Source organism: Hippocampus zosterae, chromosome 3, assembly GCF_025434085.1.
Source record: "Hippocampus zosterae strain Florida chromosome 3, ASM2543408v3, whole genome shotgun sequence".
Lineage (NCBI taxonomy): Eukaryota > Metazoa > Chordata > Actinopteri > Syngnathiformes > Syngnathidae > Hippocampus > Hippocampus zosterae.
In genome coordinates, this window is record NC_067453.1 from 15662747 (window position 1) to 15685782 (window position 23036).

General features: G+C 41.0%; 1 protein-coding gene across 1 annotated transcript in view; it reads left to right on the forward strand.

The window, feature by feature from the left end:
- Positions 1-10916: 10916 nt before the first annotated feature.
- sema3e (sema domain, immunoglobulin domain (Ig), short basic domain, secreted, (semaphorin) 3E) overlaps positions 10917-23036 on the forward strand; it is a 29583-nt gene continuing 17463 nt past the window's right edge. Inside the window, exon 1 of the mRNA XM_052060248.1 lies at positions 10917-11576. Coding sequence (XP_051916208.1) covers positions 11441-11576 — 136 coding nt within the window. The 5' untranslated portion in view covers positions 10917-11440. The remainder of the gene's footprint in view (positions 11577-23036) is intronic.

The window sequence follows — 23036 nt, forward strand, 5'->3', positions numbered from 1 at the left end:
ACTGCTCACTTATGTTCCTTCAAATCTGATCCAGAAAAAAAAACAAAACACACTGGCTTAGATCAGGGTTTCCCCAAACTTGGCTTGGAGCCTAAAATGGGATTTTATTGAGTTATTTTGGAGTAATTCATGACTTCTGTGATGTTTTCATGCTTTCAGTTTCAAAGGATAGAATGTGAATCAAACACAAATGTTTGGCTTTTTTCCATTCAGCCCAACAGCTGAGGGACCCAGAGGGCAGTCAAACACCTCCTTGACAGATGACGAAACATGTCTGACATGCACTCTTAAGAATGACCTGTGACACCTCCAGTGCATTAGCTTAGTGAGAAATAACAAGCATGTGCGAGCCCATCCCTCTGCTGTAAAGTAGAACGTCCGCACTAAAGGTTTGATTTATGCTTTAACTCTCACTCACTCAGAGGTCAGAGCTTAATGATGTTGCAGGTAGATCCCTCTATAAAAAAATTATATTAGAGATGAAAGAAAATGACGTTTCCCATTAGAATGAGCCGGAAAAAAAGACTGCATTTTATGACATATGTACAGTACTGTATCTCCGCTGCCAGGGGGAGTCCCTGCATCACTGAAACCACTGCTTTTCAGTCAATAAAATAATAATAATAATAATACATTTTATATATAAGTGCCTTTCAAGACACCCAAGGACACTTTACAATAACAAAAAGCACAAAAATATCCATCTTGCTTGAGTTATCAAACATATTGCTTCATTAAGTTGGTATTATACCTACTTTTGCTATCATATCGTGCTCCAACATCAACACGGCAGTATCACAAAATCATATTTGATCACTAATTTAATATGCTCACACGCCATTTTCTCTTGCAAGCTGTTTTTTTTTTTTTTAATTTCCTGTCTGCACCTTTGCTGGAAATTTCCCCAGTCTGGGTCAAATATACACACACACATATATATATATACTAGCTGGTTCGCCGCCCTCCGGGCGGCTCATCAGCTAGTTCCTGCGGAAGGCTGGTAAGGTGGGCCTTCGGCCCACAAAAGTGTTGTTGCCTGTTTCAACTTTTTGTTCATCTTCATTGCTTATCGCGAAAATAAAGAGATGTTTAGCTCTACTAAATAACTAACAATTCCATTGCAATGCTTGTGGGTAGACAACATTTTTTCGCTAAGATGCCCGCGCGATCGTAGTGAGCCACTGCCTGAGCAGCGCAGTGGCAGCGTGCAGCGGCGCGGAGAAGTAGGTACGTTTTGAAAAGGGACAGACGGAAGGACAGACCGCATGCGGGACGACGCGCAATATATATATAAAAAGATATATATATATATATATATATATAGTATTTTCTGGATTATAAATCGCACTGGAGTAAAAATCACATTTTGGGGACGGGGGGGAATTTTTTTGATAAAATCCAACACCGAGAACAGACGTAATCTTTACAGGCAATTTTAAATAAAAATAAACTAGAGAACAACAGTTTGAATAAGTGTATGATATGCTAACGTTACATGATTCATAAACAACTAAATATTCAGATAACTATAGTATATACAAGTTTACCAAACCATCAGTGTCACACCAAATCACTAAATCCAATGAAATCGTCATCCTTTTTGTGACTTTTAAACAACATCCACTGGTAGTTGTCAAGTACTTATTTCCGCAATTTGTCCTGTAAAGTGGCATCACAACCGTTTTGACGCATGGCAAGTCTGAACACCGTCGGAGATAATTTGTTATATTCTGTCAGACACTTTATACTACAGTACACAGAGATGGAGAATAACATAGACCTATGACTCATCGTGGTTCCACCCAAGATAAAATGACCATGGTTTGTATGGATTTGCTGCTTTATTATTCTGTTTTTGACCGCCAAGAGCAAAGAAGGGTGTATGCTATGGCAAGCAATGTCACAAATACATGAGAGGTAAATGTTGATTACCATCATGGAAACTATTGAAACGGATGTGGAAATACTGCAACTAAGATATTTCCCAAGTGAAAAATCTTGCTGACAACTCTTAGTTTACACTCGCATGCGAGGTGAATGTCAACGATATGTTGCCAGAGGTCCAAGAAACTGGTGTGATACGATTGGACAATCGAGGCATGAGCCAGCTATGGGTTAACGGTCAATCCCAAAAACAAAAAGCGTACTGTGAATTTTTGCTCTCAGGGCTGTTTCTGTCTATAAATTGACAGAATTCTTCAGGTTGGCACAAGCTGCTGGAACATACTTTATCATCTAGTGCGGTGTTTCCAAGGCACATATCTGACATTCAAAGAATTTGTCGGCACACCACCTTAGAATAACTCCACAGAAAGTGAATACACAAGTCAAGTGAACCTTCTGCCTCTTGGTGGAGAAGCATTTAGTTGTTGTAAATGTTTTTATACAACACAGGCATAAATAGATGAACAAAATAAAAATCTCTGGTTGGGAATGACCTGATCAAGTGGAAGGCTTGGCTGACACCGGATGAAAAATGCAAGGGCCATATGGGCGTTATCATCGCGGAACAAAAGGTTATTGATTGTTTCTTAGTATGGATTATTGGACCACAGTTATATATCAACAAGGTGGAGATCAACAATCAAGAACATTTTGTTAAGCTTTGTATAATGCAACACATACACTTTTGGGTTTGGGGTTTTTGAGTGAAATTTCAGAATGGACCTAAAATGCGTTATATGCTTTACAGATACTTAGTTTGTCCTGGTCAACACTTTTCAAGGCAAATGTTCGACTGTTAAATGTTCCAGTACTATTTGCTGTTTGATCCACAAATTGGTTACTTTACAGTCCTCGGACCAAGACGATACATTTGGTCACCAGAACCTCGCCACAGATGATGTTCCAAGTGGACACTGAGCTCCAGGTATCAAATTAACTTTTCACAACTGGAACAGCCCTCTTGACAGCACTTGATGGGTGGGTGGAAATAAAAGATAGACAAGGAGAGAGCTTGTCTACTGACATATACTGTTAAAATTTCTTGACGATGAAAACCTCGAGTGATCCCCGTCCCTCTAAAGAAAATTGGACATAACGTCATCAAAACATTGCCCCCCCCCCACACACACACACATACATTTCAGAAACATGCATAGTAGCTTTATTGAAGACTGAACTGTCTTATGATATTGTCTTTCGGGCTATACACAAAAAGTCGATAAAAAGTGAATTTTGAGATTTGTTCCAAAGACATGATCCATTTTTATCATTGCTTAAAACATGAGCAGACTGAGAACAATGTAACGGTAGTTCTGGATTGTGGAAGGGTTGTTCACCACATGCCCCTCCATGACCAAGTTAGAAGACATATTGCGACCGCACAACACTTTACACTTTATATCAGAAAGGCATTGTCAGCCTGCAGTGAGAAATGCAGTGAGAAATGTGTGAAATTTCCACATTCAAGACTTATGGAATTCATCAATTGCCATGGAGAATTGTATACACTCTGTCATCCATATCTGGAGGATTTTTACGTGGGTCACTGATAACGGCATTTCAAGCGCTCCCAGGAATTTATTGAGCCTTAACACGTTTACAATGCCAGACGGGAGACATCTGGAAGAAGTGTTTAGCCCGAATGCTCCCAATGACAATCTCTTTTTTTCACCTCGTATTCTTGCTCAAGGGTGACGGTGACCAATGCCGCTAACTGGTGTGAGTGATGTGTTGGGTGGAGGTTGAGGTCTTCATGGTGTACGCAGGTGGAGATAAGGAAGGCGTGAGTTAAGACAGTGCATAGTTGTCAAAGATTTAAAAAAAAAAAAACTTAAAAAACAAACACATATGAAAAACAGGACCCAGGATGCTGTAATGTACTCAGGAAGGATACACCCAAAGCATGACTCAACACTTGATTTATGGTTGTGGGCAACTTTATTAAGAACCGATTTTCAACATAACTCATTTATTTTCCTTTAGTGGTGTTCCTCCAAAAAAACAGAGAGATATTTTTGTTTTTGGGAGAAAAGTTGATGTCTGAAATTAACAAAAGACAAAAAACTATCAGGAAGGCCTGTTCTCACAAAAGGACTTTCTTGGGGTTATGTGCCGGTTGTTATATGGAATTAATTTTAGGAAAGATTCAAATATCCCAAAAGGGGGTACATTTTGAATCCAAACAAAATATGCCTAAAAAAATATTTCCACAGTTCAAATCATCATCATGTGCAACTTAAAGCCAGATGTCATAAAACCTGGCGAGCATCTAATCATCTTAGGGCCGCTGTGTTTATTCCATTCACTTGATTAATTTGACTCAAAAAAAGTTTCAAGAAAGATCATAACTGACTATGAGTAGCTCAAATGTGAAGTCAAAATTTGCTTGCACAGTAAAGGTTTAATGATTGGATTGGATACAACTTTATTGTCAAATGTGTAACATACAGCACAGATGAAATTTCTTCCCCCTCAAGAAAACATAAAACAAGAGGAGCTGCTGTGGGTGTCTGCGCCACCATCAAAATGAAGTTTAAAAAAAAAAAGACAAAATAATACAAAACAACACATGAGACAGACAATCGTGCTATCTTAACCACTTTCTTGCATACACTTTGTTGTCTGAACCAGTTATAGATGAAAGAGGAGCGAATCAAAGTGTTGGCAATTGTTGGCAATCAATCAATCAAATGATGGCAATATTTATACTGAAATACAGTGACCCCTCGGAATTTCGCAGTTCTTTTATCGCGGCTTCAGTGCATCGCGGATTTTTTTCAAACGTATTCATAAAAAATAAAAATAAAAAAAATCATATACATGGAGTACAGTACTGTATATGTTGCTCTATGTGACTCGCTGTTTTTCTGACTTTCGCAGCTTCTCGTGGACTGTTTGCGGACTTAAAAACAAAATAAAAAACTATTTAATATGTTCATTGGTCGCTATGTCGCGGATTTTCGTTTATTGCGGGTGGTTTTGGTTCCCATTAACCGCGATAAACGAGAGATTACTGTACAGAAATCCCTTGTTTTTCACGGTGAATGGAGACCACCTTCAAAAGAAGGCTCCACGACCTGGTCAAGGTTGCGAACCAACTCCACACCACCGTGTCCCTGTTGATGGTGCCAACTCCGTGGAAGGACGAGCGGGCTTCCCAGCTCCCACACACCCGGGAAACATTGCCTCAATGGCGGCAAGGTATTGGAGACCAGCTAAATTAAAACGTTATCCCAAACACAACACTAAGATACCGGTACATATATGCCAGACAGTCAACAGCGTGACTTGACACAACAAGAGAAGGTGCTGGGTGAGGCTGCGATGATGCGTAGCCAATCAGCTCACGGAATCAATCCACTCGTGCTCTCATTGATTGATGTCGCCGGAAAAAAAAATCATGCGTTTTGTATTAGGAGGCATGTATAGTACCGTACAGGCATGTTCAAAGCCTCTGAGTTGCATCCGCTCTTAATTCGGCATGCAGGGAAACATCTCTTGCGCTTCAACATGAAATAATGCTTCTTGCCCCAATTTGGCTGCCGATATGGCTGTATTTTTAGTATTTGATGAGTGTATTGTTTTTTTTTTAAATACAGCATTTTGGAAAAACCCACAAACCGCTGAAGCCACAAAACATGAAGGCCGAACTGGCAAGGGGTAGCTGTACACACATTAAAAAATGTTCTGCACTAAAAAAACAAAAACAATGTCATGAAACATTGTGCTAGACAGTGGAGGTTCCACTACGTAGCATGTCGCCCAAATATGTGGAGTGTGGTATGAAACGTCTGTTTTTGTCTAGCGTAACTGTCGGATTTTGCACGAGCCTGAGGAGGCCAATGTGGGCAAATCTATATTATTCACTGTTTGGTTGGAAACGATTTCACATTCCTCTCAAGGTTATTGTATTCTGACAATCCACTAATGTCCGTGTGCTTTGATGTTGTATGAAATGTCGGTCATTTCGGTGTGGGCATCAATCACCCGAAGGCGAGCGAGAGGAAAACAGGCCATAAGTACATGCTGCAGGCAGATGTTTAGTCTGCAGTTGTCAGCATATGATGAGTATAGGAGGAAAATTAAAGTGAAAACAAAAATGTAAAAAAAAAAAATGTTGAAAGCTCATAAGGCATAGGTGTCAAACTCAGGTCCTGGAGGGCCGCTGCCCTGCATGTTTTCCAAGTCTACCTGTTGCAACACACCTGATTCAAAATATCAGATCATCAGCAAGCCCTGCGCAAGCCTGACATTGGACCTGTTCATTTGTTGACGGCAGTTTTTTTCTTTGCCCGGAAGTGGTCACAACCTTGAGGGATGTAGTGTTTTTGCTGGTCAAGTTAGAATGTCTTTTCCATTTGACTGCATTCACTCACTTGTGGGATTGAGGCACCTTGACACGTCCGGGGGTGGTGGTGGGTGGGGGTGATTCAAGTGTATCACGGAGTCTTTTGTGTTGTACATCATTAAAGCTAGGGTGCTGTGGGAAATGATCCGCATTCTTTGGAGGTTTTTTAAAATCTACCTATGCCAGCGACATACTGTGAAAGGCACGACAATTAAGATGTTAAAATAACTCTGTGTATCCATTTCCATTCCAAAAACAGAATGTGTCTCTGCATCCCAGAGTATATCAGTTTTGTGCTCCATTAAATCAGCCCATATTTCAGACTGAGGATGGCAATTTGTGAGTAAACTAAGAAGCAATTGCCATTATTTCAGGATTCATTTTTGTGTTCCTTGAGATTTTTCTCATGTTAAAAGTGTGCCTTGACCCAATAAATCATAAAAAATCGTGCGGCACTGCTGTACATACTTCCCTCCAGTTGTCGCCACACATTCTGCATGTTCAAAACACCTTAAGTCAGAATGCATTCAATTCAGTACGTACATTTGCAAAGTGAATTGGTTCAAGTGTGCCGATTTATGTTGTCTTGCTCCTGACAGTGAATAAAAGATGAAGTCTTTGAGAAATTTTAAGCTGCACATCCGCAGTAAGTAGGTTAACCACATATGTTTTTGGTCTTGACAGGCCCTTAAAGCGCTGGAAGAAAAAAACACAACATCATGAAAGTCTTTATTTTACTGTTTCAAGTACAACAGGCGGTTGTGTTGAACAAACGTACAAATGTGAAGTCCATGAGCTCAAGGCTATCAAAGGGGCATTGTCACTTAAACTAGTACTTCTGTTATGAAGAATCATACTTGGTCTATTTTATATTAGGGTTACATTGACTAAGGAATGAGGAAATTGAGGTAACCGAGACAGAGTCAGAATTCAAAGACGTTACGTTGTTCATTGGCGCCGCACAATTGAACGACAGTAACCGGAGCACCACAGCTAAATCTAAGGTATGAACATTCCAAGCTGCTCATTCATTTTAGACCTCGAAAGTAGCTTCCCCACCATCGCCGCGATGACAAAGGTGTTATAGACTTCCAAACTGTTATTTTAAAGCTACATGTTGCTTTCAAATCCTGGTTGTGTTTCTAGTCATGGACAAAGCTCACAGACCATGTGATGGCAACCTGTGTAAACGCTCGGAGTACCCGGTCGCTCTGAAAGAGACCTGATTCAGTTTTACCTTTTGGAAGTCCTGTGGGCACGCATGTTCCATTCTCAAACTAGCTTTAAGCTCTTTTTTCTTCCCTTTTGTGTGCTCTTATCATGCTGCATTGCCTCAAAAGTCTCGTAGGTGCATCCACAGGGAGTGTGTCTGTGGATGTCCACGTCAGGGGCTTCTGTGTATTGACACAGCATTAACATGAATGAAAATATTTTTGCTGTGTTCAGACAGCATGAAAGGAACACCCTGGGCATTTGGACGCGGCCTATCCAAACAAACACCAGACGTCAGCACTCAATCAAAGCACCTTTTCACACTCACCAAAGCCTCAGATCACCCCAAAGCTGAACAAGCTTTTGAAAAAGTCACTATGGAATTCATGAATGTGAACATTATGAAGTATTACACACTTGTGGTGCAAATAATCTCTTTGAGTGCTTGGTCGATTGATTAAATGCATCAATTCATTGGAGTTTAAAGGACACTTGTTTTCAGTCCCAATGTTACAAAAGCAAGATATGTGCTGCTGAGTGACTGATTTTTCATTTCACATTGGTGCTAATAAATTGATGATTTTTGGTAATTTTTAAAGAGCTAGTATCAGCTGGCTAATTGATCGGCTTTACCCTAGTGTTTACTTATTTTGCATATTTTGATCTAAGGGATATTTTGCAATTACTTTTTTAAACATTATGTCTGAAGGAAAATCATTTATTTCCATTTCTGGGGAGGATGTTAACCTAATGCAATAATAGGGGGGTTGGGAGGCAGTGGTGGTGGTGGTGGTGGGGGGGGGGGGGGTTCTTTCTGGGGGATGAAAAAGCTTCCAGAGCTTTTTTGGGCATAAAGAGAATTAGAGCAAATCCTAGAAAGGAAAAATAAAAGCCCCCAAAAAGCTCAACTTCATTTGAGCAATGTCATAAGTATTTCCTTTTTCGAACTGAATTGGGGGGGGGGGGGGTTGAAATGAAAAAAAAGAGATTTTTGTCAAAAGAAATGCATGAAATGTTAATTTTAACGCCACGTTTCCCAGCCCTATTTTCCACTATTGTTCCTGTGGGAGATGCGTGCTACATGGGAGGCATTCAGCACTACACGTCTAACACAAATCAAGAGGAGGGGAGGGAAGTGGAAACTGAGCAAGAGGGGATTATGAAGCAAAATGTGTGGAACCTGACTGTTGCCATCTATGGTAGAACATAGACTGATTACATCTATTAGACTGGTAGAAATGAGTAAATGGATACTTCGCCCACTGGCCATGTACATTAGCCTTTTTAAATGGCTATTAATCTGGGCCAGGGGCTTAGGCAAAGGGGAAAAGAAAATCCCACAGAGCACCTTTCATCAGGTTGGAAGGTTAATGCACACGCTCAACAAAAATGCCTCGGCTCCAGACGGGCGATAGTGTGTCAGTCAGCCACATTCCCCTGACATTGAGCAGTTGTCTCGCCCAGACCAGCAGACGAGAGCCTATAATTGCAACAAGGCAGCGGCATAACCGAGTTTGTGTATGTTGCGAGTCCACAAAGTCCTTCTGTTCTCTGGGGAACAGGTGCAACGTGGGAGTTGAAGCCACCAGATCCCCCACATTGGTGTGAGGGGCTGGGCTGCAGCTGCTTCAGCTAATGCAGTCAATTGCAATTTCGTGATCCTGACTGCGACTCAATTTTTATTGTAATTTAACACTCCAATGCACTGTATCCGGCCTGAGTGTGTCTTCGGTGGTCTCACTACTAAAGAAGTCATTAAAGCAATTGTTTTTGTATGATTTGGTTCAACATTGGCTACCAGAAACATGACCATAGACTGGAAAACGTTTCAGATGACGACATTATCCGAAAAGAGTTGAGGGCGTTTTTCTCTCCTGAACAAATCCCTTAGATGCGTGCACGTGAGTGATTTGCATGACTTCATGCTGGTGTCACCACAAAGATATGCAAAAGAGATGTCAAGGGAAAACAGATGTCTTGGCGGGATGTCGTGGCTCTCCTAACTGGATGCCTGATTCCCCCTCCCGCTGCCCTACCCCGCCCATGTTGGAGGCAGGCTTATTTTCTTTGCCAACACTAAGTAGGATGCAATTTTGTTTACATGTTCTTGGATGAAGTTAATGTTGTAAGGAAACAGCGCCATGCATTGATATAGTTGAATGAAAGATGCATTGCTAAGTATCAATCCGGAAGAGAACAATAGGTGAAAAATGTTTGTTTTTTTAACCAAAATTGGAAATCAGAGAGTTTATTTAAAGGGCATATGATCCAGCCAGAACCAACAGCACTGCTAAAACAACACAGTGTGAGAGTTTATCTGAGACTAGTCACTCGCCTCAATTAAGGCTAATAGGGCAGGCATTTTTGTTAAAAGTAGATACATTGATCTCACGTCTCATTTATCTTCTGAAGTCAAAACCCAAATGTTTTCAGTCTCCTGCATATACAAAAAAATTGGTCCTACACATTCGAATGGGCAATGCAGTTAGAAATTCATCTGTCCATACACCAGTGTGAATACAAAAAAAAAAAAAAAGGTAAACAACTGGAAAGTCACCAATCCAACAGTAGTGTTAACTCTGCCTGGAAGTGAACAACAAGGCACTCTTGTTGAAAAAAAAAAGCTTGCCCTGCCGTGACACCTTCCTCAAACATGCCAGAAATACTCTGTTGCTGATGTAAAATGTCAAAGAGTTGTGCTTAAACTTGGCATTCTTGGACAAGTTCATTTTCAAGAAACAAATAACTACCATTATAATTTAAAAGATAGGGCAGCTTACAGGGATAACGAGCAAGAAAACCTCACTGTTGGGTTTCTTAAAAAAAAAAAAAAGTCTTGAGATGGTAAGAGAGAGAGAAAAAAATGACGTGCGAGATCCTTGCCACAAGACCACTTTCCACTTGAAATTCCACGCCAACTGTGCTACAGTGTCTTTGTGGCACCACATAGAGGACAACAAGGCAAAGTGTGCAAAGCCACAATAATGGATGAGGCCTGTGTTGACGTACTCAAGGCAGGAGTGTAAAAGGAAGTGGTGAAAGTGTGATGTAAACGAGAGAGGACAACCTGACGGTGTTCCTCAAAGCACAGCTCCTCATCGGGACAAACGACCACGCTGAAACAAGCTGCCCCTGAGCGATGAGGCACTCTACAAACAGTTGACATGGTTGCAGGCATTTTCTGCAGCCTTTAAACAGCAAAGCAGTCATTACACAATGGCACGTGGCCAGATCGGTAGTGGTTGATGGCAATTATCTTTACTGACTCACTTTTGAGGTGAGGTTTGGGGATCCTCCCTTCCTGTTTGAGCAGAGCCTTACAGCTTCACAGCTTCACTTTATTGCCTTGTTCATAGCGAGCACACGCCAGGCGTGAGGCTCCCTACTCCTCCCCTCTCCTGCTCAGGCGTTCCTGCATGGCTCCTGTCCAGAGATTGACTGACTCAGAGGACTCAAGTGGAAGAGACGCACTACAGCGCTTTCTGCCTGCTGGGAACGACTAATGCAATGCGATTGTATTGATCAGCTGTGTGTGATTCTCTCGTTATTTTTTTCTTGCTCCCTTTGGAATGGGAAAAAGCGCATCCGATTCAACATTAAGGCAAACAAAGAGAAGTGCCAATATATGGAGAGCAGTAGGCACTGCAGCATGAAGGCAACAACTGGACCTCTCTTCTCCCCGGTGACTAAAAAGCAAGTGAGAAAATAATCGTCAGCGCTGTCCACCAAGCTTGTGGGTGGATGCGGCCAGGAGACTGCTATTACAGAGAAAGGAGACTGTGAGGAAGCAGCAGCGCAAGCTGTGATGATGATCCATAATTGGACCGTTACTTTCAAGAAGACTCATTTTTCATAGTTTTCGCCAAGATCCTTTAGTAATCATTTTCCACTGATGCTCGGGGTTTAGCGTCCTTTGCAGGCTTTCTTTGTCGATGAATGTGGAGCTTGTTTCTTAAGAGGATGGAGAACTGCTTCGGGATCATATTTTTGGCACTGATGATATTGTATTTGGTTCCGAACACAGTTTACACAGCCAACAGCGGTTATCCCAGAATACGGCTCTCACATAAAGGTAAGAAATACGCTGTGTGTTGTCCAGTGCAATGGTTCCCAACCTTTTTATGGCTCGCGTACCAACCAAAAATTTTTACGACATATTACGGGTACCCACATACTCATACTTTAAGTTTTGATGATTTTCCAAAAGTAGAACATTTTTATATCGTCACCATACTGTTACCTGGAAAATAATGTAGATTGAAAAAATGTGAATCAAAATGAAGTACAAACACGAACATACATTACTTTTATCGCATTTACCACCAAAAAGAAATAATAAATCGCCTTTAAACAGGCGTTTGAACTTCAAATGTCAGGAATGAAACATTTAATTTATTTCTCATCAGTCATCTGAGCTTTCATGAGAGACTTGTATGTATGTAAGCGCTTTGTTACAGCTGCTGCTGCTGTGAAAGCGCTATATAAATAAGGATGTATTGTATTGACACCACCCTGTTGTGATTTTGGAACGACTGTGGCATAAGTTATTGATCTGAGGAATATATTATTAAATGTTGCCAATTACACCCAGCTCACATACCCCTGAATGGGAAACACTGGTCAAGTATGTGATTTTGTTTGTTTCCTAAGTGGCAGAGATGAGCAAACAAATGTCACAGAAAAGTTCCTGAAGTCCATCTGTTTAAAAAGCTCCTCATGTTTGAATCTGAATCTGAATGTCTCAGGGTGAGAATTCGTTTTAAGAGTGTTCCATCCATCCATCCATCCATCCATCATGGAGACAAGATTACAGAATGAAAAAGAAATGAAAGAATGGTAAAGAGCAGAACCCCACTTATCGGTTGTGTGGCATTCAAAAATTCACCCATTCACAGTTTTGGGGGTTGGGGTGTTATCCTCCATTATACCTCGCAAATTTGCAATTTTCTGTATTGTGGAAAAAATGTTTTTTGTATTTTTGTGGCAAATTGCTGTCTGCAAAACGTATGATCGCTCTATTGTATTGTCGCGTCCCGAAATGAGACGATGCGCACGATAAATACACACAAAACGAGTTGCTCACTCAAACTTCTGCGGCCAAATTTCACACTTACTCACTCTGCTCACAGTCCCCAACTTGCTCATTCAATCGCAAATCTGATAGCAGTAGCGCTAGATTTGATAGCGACAGTCAGCAGAATAAGACTACGTATGCACCTTCATCTGCATTGGCGAGTTTCACCAAACTAGGATTTAACACAGTATCAAAATATGTCATGAAAAACAGTTCAGCGGAACATCACTCCATCTGTCTATGACCACCATGTTGTGATTGCTACTGCACAGATCCAGCAGTGTTGGGTCAGTAAAGACCAAAGCGCTAAGCACTGTAGCGCCAGCAGCCTACCAAGCAATTACAGTACTTTGCGATCAGCACAGACGCCTCGTGTTGCTCAACTACTGCGCTCTGCTCTGCAGTCAAATGTTCATAGGTTTACACCTTACTGAACCACGATATCACTCAGGGTCATAAAGTGAATAAAAAAAATGAACGTGGAATTTATATAAATTCAGTTGAAGAAATTCTACATCATTGTATATATTATAGTAAGATACAAAAGTATTTTGACAGTTCTAATGCTGCCAATTTTGTGCAGATGTGGCACAACAACACATTTGTTAAACACTACATTTAATAGAATTTTGCATCCACCTTCTTGCCTTACGGCCTTCCAAGAACAAATAAAAACTTCTCAATAGAAATGGGGGTTTGAAAATCCTGGGTACTTCCTGTACTAATTCTCGGGCTACAATCAAAGCCCACAGACATCAATCCATCCATCCATCCATTCTCTAATCCGCTTATCCTCACAAGGGTTGCGGGCGTGCTGGAGCCTATCCCAGCTGTCTTCGGACAGTAGGCGGGATAGGCTAACCCTGAGCCAATTCCAGGGCACACATGCCTGTTGACAAATAACCATTCACACTCACACCTCGGGAGTGTTTCATTCACCTGCCATGCATGTTTCGGGAATGTGGGAGAAAACCGGAGTGCCCGGAGAGAACCATCACAGGCACGGGGAGAACATGCAAAGTCCACATGGGAAGAACAAAGCCAGAATCTAACCCTGCACGTCCACACTGTGAGGTGGACGTGCTAACCAGTCGACTATCGTGCCGCCCGCCTACGGACAATGCCTGTTAAAATTTCCGAGCAAGGCAATTGAAAAACCCTTCACTGATCCTCTCAGAAAGTTGAAGATTTCGGATTTACCCATTGTACCCCAATTACTCAAGTAAGTTGGCATGTAAAGTGACCCATTCCACTGCTCACAAGATGAAAAAAGTTGCAGGAAGAAAGGAAGTGAAATCCACAGCCGCCGTGAGTCACACTTGGTTCCGCAAAATGAAACGCCAGATTGTCATCTCAATGTGTTCCTCATAATACTTATTCCTACGCTGGCCTCCATATATCGTGTCGCTTATCCGTTTTCATCCCTTGATCCAATAAAGAAGCATCTCCTTGTTTGTATTGTACAGGCATTAAGGCGAAGAATCCACAACAAGGCTGTCTTTAATTCTACAGTGGAGGAGGTAATTAGCAATGGGAATTGAAGTTAATGAAGGTAGATGTGCCTGCGTTCTTAGTGATATGCTTTACAAACGGTCTGGTTCACTTGGTGATGATGCGGTATTTAGTCTTTGCAGAGTAAATACTGTCATTTTCTCACACATTTCTTTGATTGCTTTAGCAACAGAGGGGTAATTCCACATAAGCCTGTTAGTCATGGTTGGATACAGGTGTGGAATTTGAACGGTCAATAACTCGACTTTTGCATAAACGTAGGTGCCGGGCAATTTTAAAAAGTGAGTGCAAGACAAGTACAACAGCCCTCTATTAAAACAATGTTCCCTTCCTTAAATCAAATTCATACTGTATGCATGTCATAACGTATCATTGAGGTAATCACAATATTGCAGTCATATCAAATACACAATAAGCATTTTATTTTAAAAAACAAACAAACACTTCTAGGTTATAATTATAAACCAAACAAAAGAAAAAATGTCAGTAATCGAGCATGATTTCTAGTCCCGCAGGTTTATCATAATGGAACCTGTTCCAGTTCTTGAATGCTATTTTCTATGTCAGGTTGGTCCAATTTGACACTCAGGAATAACCAAAAGGAGGAGACAGGAGACTCGATTCTGGTACCAGGAGGGAACGAGTAGAAGCGTTCTCGGCACGTAACCCTAACGATCTCCCCCTTCACCTCCTCAGTTTTTGGGAAAGGTACTACATAGGTGTGTCCAACCTAAAGGGTGGGGGCTGTTGAACACACACTGAACTTGTTTGACTATGTGTGTGTATGTGAGTGCAAATTACGTACATGTGTGCAATTGTCACAAAAACATCACGCCGCAGCTGGTATTGATGGCTCCATTCACTGTTCACCCTTGCTCACTGTTTAGTCTTAACGCTTATCTCTTCCCAACCACGTCCTTGGAAAGGTGGTTGCGTCCCTAAACTTCCACACAGTGCACCAAGCATTCTTGATTATAAAAGTGAGTATATAATGGATAAAATGTGAGTACATAAAGAATGTATCTTTATTAAAAGCATAAGAGTTCTTCATTTTAGGCATAGTCAATTAATGATTGCAAGCATAAGCGTTCTTCTTTGCAAGCATAATCAATTTATCATGTCAGGCATAAGCGAATGTATGATGACTAAAAATAATCAATCCAACACTATACCAAGTTGATATGTTCAATATCTAACAGAAAATTACATGACACAATGTGCTACATAATGGAGTTTTTTTTAATAGCTTTGATTTTTTTTTCCACTTAAAGCACTTTCCCAACGTCAAGTCAAACAATTTCCATTGCAAAAGAAGAATTGCCAATGTCAGGTCAGTGTCTAATTGTCAGTTTTGCTTCTCCTTCACAAAAATGTCTGCTTTCCCTGAACAAACAAGCTATACCTCATCTTGAACCTTCTCTGTGATGCTGAAGAATGTTCTCGTCATATTTCAAATAGCTCCTCAAGGGCAGAGAGCGCTGGCTTTTCCTGGAAACAAGAAGAAAAATCACAGTCAGGTTACATGCCATCGAGTTAATTTTGGTCTGAAATTGAATTTGCGAAGGCGGGCCCAGGATTTCTTTCTATAGATTTATTTTACAAGGCTTGCTCCCGCGGCTGTCCAGTCTTCATCTGCTCAGGTTAAGCTTTATCTGTTACTCTCAATCTCTAGCTGTCTTTTGATTGGCTAGCTACATCATTTTAAGATGGAGCTAGACTAATATCTTAAGTAAGCATTTCATGGATGCCAGTTTAGTTCACCACAATACAATACAATACAATACAATACATGCTGATTTATATAGCGCTTTCACAACAGCGGCAGCTGTAACAAAGCGCTTTACAAAACAGTTAACATAAAGTAAAATAATAAACACAACACATAACATAAAACACGGACAGTCGTGCAGTCATAACCACTTTTCCGTCACACGCTTTGTTGTTTGAAGCGGTTTGAGATGAAAGAGGAGAGAATCAAAGTGTCCTTTAACCAGTGGATCAGAGACGTCATGCTCAAAATGTGCACACGTCGGCTACAAGCTAAGTTTCAAAGTCAACAAGAAGCTGTAGCATCCATTGACGAAAAAAGAGATTGGTTCACTTCTCCTGTCCCATGGAAATCCATTTCAATTCCAAGAATTGAATATGCACAGACTGTATTAGTTGCAGTTATATTAACAAATAAAGCATTTAGTTGAATGTAAAGCTGTACCTGTTGAAATCGCAGACACGGCGCCATCGCCGGTACTCTTGGATTTAAGCAAGGTGGGTGGGAGTTTGAATTTGTAAAGGATGTGAAGTTCAGTCCCCAGTTCCGGTGGTGACGTTTAGCCTACTTATTCTTCAAATTTAGGTCAGGATCATAATGTGTAAGCACTGTGTGCATGGTATATGAAGTGTCTTTGATCCACTGTTGTCAAAAAGGAAAACAGACATACACAAGCCTCTGCTCATAAAACAACACTGAAGATCGCTGTCAGCTACATTCACATGTTCTTTAGTAAACAACCCAAACTGCAATGTCTGTCTTAGCTTCATGGGGACTGACTTGTTGTTTTGTGTGTGTGTGTGTGTGTGTGTCTGGATCCAATGCTCATTGCTGCGGTCTGTAAGTGGATGCCTACTGTATATTTTCCCCAAATTGAAAAGTCCCACTCATGCGCGCGGGAGACCTGACTTTTTCATAAACTGGTGGCTTGGATGCAGTTCAGGGGAGTGCGCTGAGATGAGATCCAAACGTTCTCCCTCAGCATATAGAAAAATATTACAACAACATCTGCTATCATAACTTGTGTGGATGGATCCGGGGTGTCAGCTCTGCGAATGATGGACAAGACCAATGTGGAGGGAATATTTGTACTTGACAATTGGACCGATTTACAAGATAGGCCATCTATGTTTAGGTGGTGAAACCATCTCTTAAACAGAGGAGGGCGCTTCCTGAACCGTCTGTCTCCCACAAACAAAGTTAGGCGCCAATGAATAAACAAACAACACAGTCCTTATGGGCTTCAGGTGCTTCTTCAGCTATTCTTATAAATGAGAGGAATATTAAAGAGGATGAATCCAGCTTAACGGCTTTTATTTTGCATCCAAAAAAAGTGAGATAACAAACAGTCGGTCTTTCACGTCAGTCCTACCCAGCCTCTATGTATGAACTGAGTCAGTTCGAACAAAAGGCAAAATGTCTCCAAAGAAAATTAACTGTACAGTTTTGATTGGTTTCTACGCCCTGAGAATCTTTATACTGTACTGTCAAAGCACTGAAACCTTGTACGTGTCACACGCTTGGCGAATAGGAATCATCAAGTTTCTGTCGGTGTCTGCACATGAATTCCTCGGGCAGATACCTGTATTGGATGACTTTGTGAGCAAGCAAATAATTGCATGCCTTGCATGTTCACGTTCACTGATATCTCCACCCTTTCTTTCCCAATGTGTTTTGAGACAGATTCGTTTGAGGTAACCGCAAAACCATAGACATTCCAAGTTTCCGCATCAATTATACGGTGTACTAAGCAAACTTCCAAGATTCCACACTGTATTTAGAGCAGAAGCTAACCCGAATATTTGACGACGCAGCATCTAAACCTCCTCAAATGCAGATCATATCCTGCTCCTTAATTTCTATTTTTTTAATGTTAATTCCAGATTTATTTTGGTCTACTTTCAACACTCTGAATCAGAAGAGCAATTGTAAATATTCGAGACCATTATTATTATTATTTTTGTTGTTGTTGTTGTTTCTCCCCCCTCCCCCTCAAGAGTCATAAATTGCGATGATAATGAAACGTTTCACATGGGGCATCTGGCAGGGTTATTGCAGGCTGCCAGTTAGCTGGCCAGGCTTGGGTAAAGCAGCGTTTTACACACGTTGTCTATGACCTCGTTAATATGTTGCTGAAGGTTTGGTGTTTTTATTTACTCCAGCAGTGTCTTTGAATTCATTGACTGTGCACCCCTCCCAAAGGGCCACACAAAAAATGCATGTCCATGTGACCATAGCAACACTAAGTCATGATGTCCTGCCGCGATATTTGCCTCACACAGATACAGCACTCAGAAATGCGACTCTAAGGCAGGATATAGAAATAATGCCGGCTCGTCACAAATGGTTTGGTCAGGGTCTCATACCTCATGCGCAGTTTATCTTTCAAGTTAAACGTTTCATGGCATGTCATCAAGCAGAGTAAACGATTATGCTTGGTGACAATAGGGTGAGATTAGTCAGGTAGTAATTATCGTGGAATAAAGCCTGCCTGCCACTCTGAGCTGTAATTTCAGACTTGCCACTGCCGACAAAATGTCATGTAGCTTTGAAAATGATGAGGCATCCACTTTGCTCCAGGACGGGGAATGCCTCTGTGGTGTTCTTCAAATCAATAGATGATCTTTTTTTTTCAATTGTGATTTTTTTTAAATAAATACACTATAGAAGATGAAGTGAAGTCAAATAAATTTGAATGGTACATGTTAACCTTCTGGCAAAATGGAAGTTTGACATTTGAATCCCACTTCCTAGGGATGACAAAGGCACAATCATATATTCAGCACACCTCCCTTGGTTTACCTCTCTCTGTCTCATTTGTTTCTGTGTGTATCTCGCAACAGTTGCCCTCCCACTGTGTATGCATGTTCATTAATCAGGTGTCATGGGGGAAGGTAGCTGGTGAAGCTCCAATGTTCTGTGTGTTTTTTGTTTTTTTCACTGGGAAAAGGTCAAACAAAAAAAAAACCAAGAAGTGGACAATGGTGTGAAGGCAAAATTACCGCAGCCTTCACAGACTACATTTGCACTCCCGAAGAGAGCACAACGGTGTACAATGGCTGGTACCTTCAACTGGTTTTAGACCCTGCACGACTGAGATTAACAACATATTTTTTGGCTGTGAAGAGGATAGGGGCATTTCACTTGGATTAGGAACACAAATTAACTGCACCTATCCCTGTTTTACAGAACATATTGTACGTATGAATGAGGCAACAAAATGAAAATCTGGTGACTCTTACTTTTGGGGAAATCTGTTCTTTCGTCTTCTTTAAAAGCAGCCTAATGTAGAACTGGTTGAATCAATCTTGTATTTCCGCTTGATGACAAGTTGTCTCTCTGTGACAATTTAGACTTTATGTAATGATAGTGTGCCGCCAATCAACCAATAGACTACCAGATGCAAAACATTGCATATTTCCCTCTCATTCGCTTTGTTCCAAAGACTCACAAAATAGTGAAAACGAGTCAAACACTGCATGCTGAACTTAGGCGACTTAATTACCCGTTTGATATTTGTCACTTATTGCAATGAAAAATTCAATGTTCTCTTGAGCTTTGTTGAAACATGTGCCATATTTTCTGCACTATAAGACACACCTAAAAGCATTAAATTTGATCAAAAGCCGATAATGTGCCTTATAAGCCTTATATATGCCTCAATATTAGGATTTCTTGGACGTAGTATTTTAAATGTTCTGTAAAGTGCTTTGTTAGAGATGTAGCGGTTGTGAGAGCTCTATATAAATGCATCTGTATTGTATTGTCTTCCCTTTAGTGTAGCTCCAGCAATGGATGCATAACGCAACTATCGTTACTTCCATTCTATGCACCTTATAATGCGGTGCGCCATATATATGAAACCAGTTTGAAAAGAAGCCATTCATTGAAAGTGCGCCTTACACGCCGAAGCTCCTTATAGGGTGGAAAATACGGTAATTTGATTTAGGACCTGAAAGGGACATGAAATAAACATTATCATTTGTCACAGGAAAGTCATTGTTACATTCATTCTGGTTTGGACACTGACATCGCGGACAAGTAAGAGATAGGTTGAGATTAGTTAGTTGTTTCAAAAAATTTGACGAAAGGAATCAGACTGGGATGGGCTAATAATCTCACAATGTGACATTATCCACAACCACACGTACAAACACAAGCGGGATTGGGATTCCTGAGCACAAGGTTGTTTGCCGATAATGGCAACCCACCGCAGACCCGGTGAACTCTGCAGGACACCACTTTTATGCTCAGGCCTCCAGAATAGCCCGAGTTTGTCTCATTCCACCCTGTCTTTAGTTCCTGTTTGTCTTCTAGCAGACATTCAGTCAGTGAGTAAACTCCATAAAAAGTTTGCTCATTTAAACTCTGGCATTAAACAAGCTTTTCAGCAGATGAAATGATGAGTGAAAGTTCGATTTTATGATCTCCTAGTTTGTGTGCCTCAAATCCCTCCACCCCGTCCGCTGAGAGACGTGCTAGTGAAAAAGTAGGTTGCTCACTGACAAACACGCTGTAGTCTCAGTGTTTCCATGCAAACTCCAGACAAATGCAAATGTTTATTTGGATTTAAGAGCTCCGAATCGTCTGCATCTTCTTTCACCGCATATCGGATGAAAGTGTCCGCCTTGGGGGGGAAAGCCTTTTTTTTTTCCATTTGATGTGGGATCCCGGCCAACTGTGGAAAACTCTCAGCCACCTCCTCTCAAGTCTCTAGCTAGTGGCAAAGAAAGTCCTCGCTGGCTTTGGATGACAGGAAGCAAAGTTTGAGAAGGAAGCGCAGGGAAAAGAGATGCAGAAATCCCCCTCATTGCCTTTTCATCAGTTCAAGACGCAGCTACAGCTGCACATAATAACAGGAGAGACCGAGCAGTATGATTGCGGTGCACACCTGTTGTGTTTAAAATTAAGAGTGCCGTCATGTTAATCATAGCAATGAGTTCAACGGACCATAAAACATTCTTTTGCTAAGCATTTTTGTCTTGGAAGGGAGGGAACTACTGCATTTTTTCCCTTTTCTAGTTTTTTTGGTTCATCCTCCATTTCTTTCTCTCATTGCTGTGTTTCATTCAGTCTTCCTGACTTATTTCCTCCTGGCATCCTTCCCTTTCTTTTCAGAGTTTCCAGTTCCTTGCCTTCTTTTTATGAGGTCCCAAGCAATCGGCAGCGCCCAGACTCAAGCACTGTCCACATCATTGGTCTTTGTCCAAAACATTTGCCCCCGCATTGATTTCAACAATCAAAATGAATTGCAGTGGATCTCTTTCATATAGAAGGTTGGCAATCGAGTCATCGAGAAACATTGAAACCTAGACTAATACTCTGATACTCCCATAATCAGTCATCTTTTGAAATTCCGGTTCCCAGTTTCAAAACTCCGATGCCAACCTGAAGAACCGCTCATGCCGCGGATCAAAAGTGTTGCTTAACTTGGTTAAAATAAATGGCCAATCTTTTTTTTTTTTTTTTTAAAAGGTGGTGCAATGACTTCTTTTTGTTTTTTTCCTCCATTTTCCTTTCTTCTTTACTTTGGGTCATATTCTTAAGTCAGAAAAAGTATGCTGCTGCTGCGCACTTTTTTGGTTACGGAGATCCTTCCAATCCTCTGCCACTTAATGCATGTTCATGAAATGTACGAACTCTGGGTGGAGCAATGTTGGAATGAGGGCTTTCCCTGACAAATCTGCCAGTACACACAGTCCCCAGAGACTTAAAGATCTTTCGTCCTCCCCGCTCAAGAGGCTGCACTCAGGAATATCGCCTCGAGAATGTGAAACATCATATTGCGTGTTTTGATTCTATAAGCTACTTTCGTGCTTCACTGGTGATGGCCGCATGAATGTGCGGACGTAGACTCATACTGGTGTCTTGGCGTTTTTCTGAAAGCGCCACTCACAAAAAATGCCGTCGTTGAATTGGTAGCAATCATGAGTTAGAGTTTGAATCATTCGTTTTATTTATTTGACATCTTGATCTTGATATCCATTGAAGTGATGCGCTTGCGTATGCGGTGACAAGCAGCGGCCGCTTCACTCGCTTTTCAACAACTGGAACAACTGACAACTGACAGGAACAGCTCCAATTATACATTCAGTCATGAGCATCGTCCTCTGACTGAATTACTTTTATTGCATTTATTGCATTTATTAGATATAGAATGCAAAGACGTGTACTCCAATCCGGTCCAATCGTCCAACAAAAGCACCATTTCTTTTTCTGGTCAAGACATCACACTCTTGTAACCATTCTTGGTGTAAAGCTCTGCCCATATTTGACCTTTGGTATTCACAACAAAGATCTGAACAACACCTGTTTCGTCCTTCTCAAGAATATTTCCAAGCTCTGTCCTTTAATGTCTTTTGCTGATGTTGAGAAACTCATTCATACCTTTGTTGCCTTCAGACTTGATTACTATACTAGCAAAATAACATTAACATAACATTAATCCAGAACACTAGTGCCCGGATATTTATGAAAATCCGCAAACATGAACACATCGCCATTGTTGATCAGAATCTCCAATGGCTCCCCATAGCCTCCAGCATTCACTAGAAAATGGCAATCCTCATCCACATCTGCCTCCATGGTAATGCCCCAATCAACCTCAAAGACTTCCTCACCCTGCACACATCCTCTCGGCACCTCTGGTCTCGTGGCACCAACCTCCTCCACAATCCCCAAACAAATCTATGAACCATGGGAGGCAGGGCGTTTACAAAATTCCACGGCCTACCGCATATGGAGCAGCCTTCCCAGAGCATCTAAGGAATGCTCAGCCTCTGGACTCTTTTAAAAAGGCCCGAAGACTTTTTTGCTCTTTCAAGCTTGTCCAAACGTCTGTTAATCCAGTTTTATTTTCTCAGATTTATTTTTATTGTTTGAGCTGAATTTTAGCATGCTTTGTAGCACTTTGAGACTTTTGCTCAATGAAAAGTCCTTTATAAATGTTATGTAATGTATTATTCTTATTATTATATTACCCCTCTCTGCACTTCCAAGTCCTGTTTAAAACACACCTGTTCAGGACTGCGTACAACACTTCATTCTTCCATTTCCCATGGTTTGTGATTTTATGTGATGTTTTTATATAATACCTCTCTTATCTATTTTTATATTGTACAGTCTGCCTGTACAGCGTCCTTGGGTGGCATGAAAGGGGCTTTTTAATCAAATGAAAA